Source organism: Coregonus clupeaformis, chromosome 38, assembly GCF_020615455.1.
Source record: "Coregonus clupeaformis isolate EN_2021a chromosome 38, ASM2061545v1, whole genome shotgun sequence".
Taxonomy (NCBI): Eukaryota; Metazoa; Chordata; class Actinopteri; order Salmoniformes; family Salmonidae; genus Coregonus; species Coregonus clupeaformis.
This window is the reverse complement of record NC_059229.1, coordinates 3,656,995-3,664,428: the sequence shown is the minus strand read 5'-3', so window position 1 is coordinate 3,664,428 and position 7,434 is coordinate 3,656,995. Positions and strand designations below refer to the sequence as shown.

Below are 7,434 nucleotides of genomic sequence, written 5' to 3'. Positions count from 1 at the left end.
ACTTTCTGCGCTTCTTGCCGCCTTTCCCTGCGGTCTTGGTGACGGCTTTCTTGGAGCCCTTCTTGGGCGCTGACTTTGCTGGCTCGGGCATGATGATGTCTCGTTGCTTCTCAGAAACGAATGAGGGGGTGAAGGCGCTTCCCCGTCTTATGAAGAGGGCTAAGCAAGTCAGCGGCCGTAGACACTCCCTGCTTGCTCCTCCCTCCCTCCCTCCCTCCCTCCCTCCCTCCCTCCCTCCCTCCTCTCTATAGTCTATGCTCTGTGACCGATGGGGAATTGTGTGTTTCAAAAGGGGGGCTTTAATAGGTGTCCAAATGGCACGATTGTTGTGCCAAATAATGCTGGTGATAAAATTGCCCACTTTGGCACCGTCAGACATAGGGCTCCCATTTTGGACTGTGTGTGTGTGTGTGCGCGCTGTCCCCCTCTTTTCGAGCCACGTCTACCGACTCGTGGTGGCTTTATGTTGTCCAAATTCCACTATTGCTTGACCCAAAATAATAACGTTCTTACACTTTGCCACTGTCAGATATAGGCCTCCCTCTGTGCGCTAAAAGTGGACGGGACATTAGAATCCTCTAATTAATACTCCCTGTCCACTCGAAGTGGCTCATACTTTCTTACTAAATTGCATACTAAACATTTGTTGTTATATATAACACTACATGGAATGGGCCCATTTTAAGCGGATGTGGGTGGCTCTTAAAAGAGTCGGGGTGTTGAGGTTCCGAAGAGAGTGGGTTTAACCGCCGAAACCGTACAGGGTGCGTCCCTGACGTTTCAGAGCGTAGACCACGTCCATGGCTGTAACGGTCTTCCTCTTGGCGTGTTCGGTGTAGGTGACTGCGTCACGGATCACGTTCTCCAGGAACACCTTCAGGACACCGCGGGTCTCCTCGTAGATCAGACCGGAAATACGCTTCACGCCGCCGCGGCGCAGCCAGACGGCGGATAGCGGGTTTGGTGATTCCCTGGATGTTATCGCGGAGAACTTTGCGGTGACGCTTTGGCGCCTCCTTTTCCGAGTCCCTTGCCGCCTTTGCCTCTTCCGGACATGGTGTGTTCGCTAGTTGAGTTCAAGTGAATGAATGACTTCAGCGCCGGTGCGCGGTGCGCTATTATCTGCGTTTGGTCGACCTGATTGAGGCCGGCGGCACAGAAAGCGCGCCTCTGTTATATGTTCGGAGGCGTTGCAAAGGGGAGGGCGCTCGTTCTAGGGGACTAGGGAGGAGCGATTTCAAAGATGACGTGAAAGCAACTAACGTGCGCGGGAAACATACTTAAATACTGATATAGGCTATGTGGAACACAAGGCCAAACTGTGACAACTGGGAGATCAGCTAGTACACTGTGTCCCTCTCCTCATATTGTTGTTGTTGTTGTTGTTGTTGTTGTTGCACCTGATTCTACTCATTGAGGACTTGGTAATTTAGGTGACAGGTTGTTCAATCAGCTGTGGCTGTCCAGGCCTACAAGAAAAATGGGTCCTGTTGGGGGTAGGCTACTCTACCGCTGGAGTTTGGAAACACTGAAATGGAAGGGGGACACGCAGTGAGCAAAACTCCTAACCACATAAAAACACAGACACTTGAGATCATTAAGAGCTATAAGGAGTCCATCAACTACCTGGTCAGTCAAGTCATATAGGGGGGGATTTCATGGCCACCTGCTGGAGCAGAAGTCATGTTTGCCAACACTGGCCTTAAAATCATTAGGAGCTATAAGGAGTCCATCAACTAACTGGTCAGTCAAGTCATATAGGGAGGGATGTCATGGCCACCTGTTGGAGCACAAGTAATGTTTGCCAACACTGGCCTTAAAATCATTAGGAGCTATAAGGAATAAATCAACTCATCATTCAAGTCATATAGGGAGGGATCTTAGCACCACCTGCTGGATCAGAAGTACTCTTCACCGTAGGCACAAGAGAGCCATCATCTCTCAACCGGTGCAATTTCCATACGTATGTGGTAATAAAACAAACAACGACAGCTCCTCATATAGGCAGTGGTTTCACACATTTTTCTCCAAGCGTTCATAGATGCCAGCAGGGTCAAATAATAAGCACAGTGGTTGTAGAGGTTGCAACAGGTCAGTCAGTACATCAGGAGTAAATGTCACTTGTTGTTAGTGTTGTAGTTCCTATTTCTACGGTGTTGCCTACCTGCAGCAATCAGGATTTACCTGCAGTGTTGATTGCAATTCCGTAATTTGTCAACTCATGATAACAGATGTTTTGCAAACCGTTGATGTTTAAATGAATGGATTCCCGGTGTCCGGATACCTTTTCTCTTAAGGGATGTGATTGAGTGAAATCCAAAGTAAGTTGGTCTAAATACATAATAGGATGAATCATTCAGGTAAAATAACACAATGTCTATTTGAGTCGAATCAACGTAATATAATCCTTTTTACGTCTCTATCATCTTTACTCAATGTATTGGACCACATCAACTCAACTTACTCAAGCTTATCTACTCATAAAAACAAGCAAAAGATCTACTCAACAATATGACGTGTGCTTTTGTTGACTGTAATAGGCTGAGTACATTCCACAAAGTCATTTTTTTACAGTGTATCTAAAGACACGTTTGTTGTGGTGATGCACTTTTTCTTTGACGTTGAACTTGCATTGAACAGACAAATCCATTTCGTTACAACCCTTTTTGTAGTATGACTTAGGAATATTTGTTGATGATCCTAATGTCTATGCGTGAATAGTGATTGGTTGTTGGTGAAATATTGCTGAGAACCCATCGTTTCCTGGCCTTTTTCACTATTGAGCAATTTTGAAACATTTGTTTTGCTATTGGATTCATAATGGTGACCTGGGACAAGTAATTAGTGAAACCAGAGTTCAGCAGTTGCCATTAAAGCGATCCAACCAAGTCATCCTAATAGGCTAGTATTAGCCTAAAGCAGGGTTTCCCAAACTCGGGCCACGTTTTGGGAGTTTTGCCCTAGCACTACACAGCTGATTCAAATAATCAACTCATCATCATCAAGTTGGGAGTATTAGAATCAGTTGTGGAGTGCTAGGGCAAAACGCGCACCCTTTGTGGACCCCAGGACCGCGTTTGGGAAAGCTGGCCTAAAGAGCAAATGCTGAAAGGGAATCACCATGAGGTGCAGTACCCACATTTAACCACAAGATGGCCTCCGTGCTCCACTGTAAAGTTTGGGCCTCTGCATGAGTCTCTCAGCAGCACTGCAACATGGGACTTTCAAAGTAAGTTGGCATGCAATGTTTTTTCTGGACTGCATGCAAGGCTATTATTACACACAACTAATAGTGTCAATTATTCATCTGAACACAATTCTTGTTACTATTCGGCCTATATTATCACTCGTTTCTTTTTCCCCTCCTTTGTAAAGCATTTTACTGTGTTACTATATAGTTCAAAGGAAGTGGATGATGCCAGATGGTTGTGTATATACACACACAAACATTGAAGCTAGACTTCAGGCAACTAAAAGGTGCAATACGTAGCTTTTAGACGTGTTAGTGAACAACATACATGGTGGCTAATGTAGAGGTGCGTGTATACATGGAACAATTGTGCCTTTTTGATGGAAATATGGAGGTGGCTCTTAAAGAGCCTTTGGGGGATATTCGAGTTCAGGTCATCCTCATTTATGCGCGCTCTCCGCGAATACGGCGGGCCAGCTGGATGTCCTTGGGCATGATGGTCACCCGCTTGGCGTGGATGGCGCACAGGTTGGTGTCCTCGAACAGGCCGACCAGGTAAGCCTCCGCTAGCCTCCTGTAGGGCTATCACGGCGGAGCTCTGGAAGCGCAGGTCGGTCTTGAAGTCCTGGGCGATTTCTCGCACCAGGCGCTGGAAGGGCAGCTTGCGGATGAGTAGCTCAGTGGACTTCTGGTAACGACGGATCTCTCAGAGCCACGGTGCCGGGCCTGTAACGGTGAGGCTTCTTCCACCGCCCGGTGGCGGGGCACTCTTGCGAGCAGCCTTAGTGGCGAGCTGCTTCCTGGGGGCTTTGCCACCGGTGGATTTGCGAGCGGTTTGCTTGGTTCTGGCCATGGCGCTGCTCTGACAGTCGGGAGTATAGCCTCGAAATGCCTATGTGAAGTTTATAAAGCCGGCAGTGGCGCCTGCTGATTGGACACCATCTCCCCACCACCCCGATTGGCCCGTTTCGCAGGCCTTTCCTTTCCTCCGTTGGCCATTGGACGGGAGGCCCGGCCTCTCCAAAACTCAAACTCCCGGTCGCTGCGCGCAATAGGACGCCGCCCGGGCCCTTTCTGCACGCAATAATAGTCGCCTAAAGTCAAGAGTGACATCTTATAGGCACGTATCATCTAATGCTAGCCTGCTATGGCAAATGAGGCCAAGTAGGTGTTGTTGTTCATGCAAGGCCTCATGTGGGCACAGAATGTCGAAATAGTTGTGTATACACCCACTCAATGTATTGCGGTCATAGAAAGGTACTTTGCGCTTTTGGAGAGCTAGGTGGTTGGCTCTTAAAAGAGCCTTTGGGGGTTGAGTAGTCAAGTTGAAGTCGCAGTAGCGAATTTACTTGGCTTTGACTGCCTTCTCGGTCTTCTTGGGGAGTAGGACTGCCTGGATGTTGGGCAGCACACCACCCTGAGCGATGGTCACACCGCCGAGCAGTTTGTTCAGCTCCTCGTCGTTACGGACGGCCAGTTGCAGGTGACGGGGATGATACGAGTCTTCTTGTTGTCACGGGCAGCGTTGCCGGCCAACTCCAGGATCTCAGCAGTCAGGTACTCGAGTACGGCGGCCAGGTAGACTGGTGCGCCAGCGCCCACACGCTCGGGCGTAGTTGCCTTTGCGCAGCAGCCTGTGCACACGGCCCACGGGGAACTGGAGGCCAGCACGGGATGAACGGGTCTTTGCCTTCGCCCTGGCCTTGCCTCCGGTTTTGCCTCTTCCGCTCATATTGGTAGCTTGAGAAAGTCACAGAAAGTCTGAATGAGCCGCTCGCCACTTCGAGAGCCGTACATATACCTCGCCACAAGAGGCAACGATTGGCCACCGGGCCGGTGTGGCCTTATCCAATTGGAGCGAGGGACAGACAGATGGACAGACAGACAGCCCTAAGCCGGTTCCCACCCACAGGCAGCGAGTGAGAGGCTACTTTGTTTCCCTCCGACTTTGTTACTTTGTGTCATTTCGCGTGAGCGCCAAAATGTCCGAAATGACATCCACACATTATTTCTCTCCAAATGGGAAACAAACAGCTGGTGAGGGTGCACTCTTGAGTTTGAAATCGATTAGTTACCGGAGTGTAACTCCAGTTCTATGAGTGGAGCGGAGCCCCATAGGGGAGCTATGCTCCTAGTGGTTTACCCTCTGCCCTAGGGCAGAACAGCCTGAAGCAAAATTATGCACACACCTACAGCCAATAGGAGTACAGGTGTCCCTATATAAGGAACCCCGTTCCCTCAATCTGCCTCCCGAGATATTATCTTCAGCGAGACTAGAGAGGGTCGGTAGGGCCTTAAGTCCTATGGGGCTCCGCTCCACTCATAGAACTGGAGTTACACTCCGGTAACTAATCGTTCTATATCGTGGAGCTCCGCCCCATAGGGGAGCTATGCTCCTAGTGGTTTAAGGCGGAGCGAAACGCTCCAAAATGTACTCCCTGCCGAGCCTAACATTTCCCATTAAAAAATGAAAAAGGTCAAGCCCAGCAATGGCTGCAACCAATTCCCGCAGTAATGCGACTAAAAAACCCATCAGGGCATCACAATATACCGCGTCATCGGTTATAGACCCGCCCCATCTAGCTCAATGACAATGTCAATGGCTATTGGGCAGATCAATAGAATAGACGCCCTGCTAATCTGAACTATCAGATAGCCGTGCCTCAATATTCTGTGATAACACTCAATACATGTTTCTACATGCTGACACTGTCAGCCAGGAGACATGCCACAGAATATGCTCTTCATCCAAAGCGGACCTGATAGAGACCTGTCTATCGTCCTGCTTCTCTCTCCTCTATCTCATGATCTCACTTCAGCCACGCTGAGTACAGACTGAGCCAAAGAGTTAGAAGACATATCCAACAGATAGAAACGGATAAAAGGAGACGGTGTCGACCATGACGCCGCTCTACAAATATCCTCTACCTCTGTTCCTCTGAAGAGGGCAGTAGAGCTGCAACTCCACGAGTGGAGTGCGCTCTAATACCCTGAGGCGGTTGTTGCCCCCGCCGCCTCGTACGCCGTCTTAATGCCTTCACAAAGCCAATGAGACAATCGCTGTTTTGAAAGTGGTCTACCCAATGCAGCTGCACCGGTGACACACAAACAGCTGAGGTGATGACCTAACTCGCCGCTGTGCGCTCACGTAACACGCCAGAGCGCGTACTGGGCACAAACAATGAAGCTTTTCCTCACTCCTCTCCCCATGGGGAGGGGGATGAAAGCCCACAATTCCACGATCTGTGATCTATATGCACTGTTAATAACCTTCGGCACAAATGCCGGGTTAGGGACGTAACACCGCTCTGCTCAGATCGCCATTAATGGCAAGGCAGTCGGGTCTCGTTGACAGTGCACACAAATCACTGACTCGTTTAGCGGTAGTCAAGGCGAGCAACAGCGCCGTCTTGATAGACAGCACCTTGAGGGGTATTTGATTCAATGGCTCGAACGGCGACTTACATAGCGCTTCGAGAACCAGTGCCAAATCCCATTTGGGCAGCGTAGCTCTAGGCCTTGGCCTAAGCCGTTGCGTTCCCAAAAGGAAACGTTTCACTAATGGGTGACTGAACACACTTTTCCCGTTAAACCCTTCATGACCAGCTGAAATTGCCGCTACAAACACTCAAATGGTGGAGGGCGATTTCTGCTTATCAAACATAGACTGTAGGAATGAGAGCACACTCTCTACCTGACAACTCATGGGGTCTACGTCCTGTGTATTACACCATCGTGAGAAAACGTTCCATCTGCTGGTATATACCCTAGAAGTGGAACCGGCTCTGCGCCCTGTATTGTTCTGATCACTGCATCAGACAACCCACGGCGCTTCAACCTGTCCCATTCAGGAACCAAGCCTTCAGTGGTTGGCCGATTATGGGCCATTGCCCTATCGAGCCTCCTGCCTGAGTCAACGCGTCTCGTCGATGTGGAATTGGCCAGGGTGGCGCAATCAACATCTGACTCATCTCTGCAAACCACGGAGCCCCGGGCGATCGGGCGCTATCAGTATCACTGACAGCTCCTCTGACCTCACCCTGGCTAACAGTGGGAGAATGCAAGACAGCGGAGGGAATGCATACAGGAGAACTTTCGGCCACGGGTAGTGCGCGAAGCGTCTCTTCCCAATGGCGGTTCGTCCTGGTTTCTCAGAGAGAACCATAGGGGACACTGCGCGTTCACACGTGACGCGAACAGGTCCACCTCGGCTCTCCCGAATTGTTCCCAAATCTGTAGAACAA

At 49.8% G+C, this 7,434-nt stretch overlaps 2 protein-coding genes and 1 pseudogene across 2 annotated transcripts in view; all 3 read right to left on the bottom strand.

Moving 5' to 3' along the window:
* LOC121554105 (histone H2B-like) overlaps positions 1 to 126 on the bottom strand; it is a 463-nt gene extending 337 nt beyond the window's left edge. Inside the window, exon 1 of the mRNA XM_041867555.2 lies at positions 1 to 126. This exon is cut by the window's left edge and continues 337 nt beyond it. Coding sequence (XP_041723489.2) covers positions 1 to 91 — 91 coding nt within the window. The 5' untranslated portion in view covers positions 92 to 126.
* A 609-nt stretch (positions 127 to 735) lies between these two features.
* LOC123482788 lies at positions 736 to 4,043 on the bottom strand (annotated as a pseudogene).
* Positions 4,044 to 4,313: 270 nt separating this feature from the next.
* LOC121554102 (histone H2A) lies at positions 4,314 to 5,248 on the bottom strand. Its single transcript, XM_041867553.2, is given in 3 exon segments — positions 4,314 to 4,684; positions 4,687 to 4,814; positions 4,816 to 5,248. Coding segments are annotated over 3 exon segments (384 nt in total). The 5' UTR covers positions 4,923 to 5,248; the 3' UTR covers positions 4,314 to 4,535.
* Between the last annotated feature and the right edge of the window lie 2,186 nt (positions 5,249 to 7,434).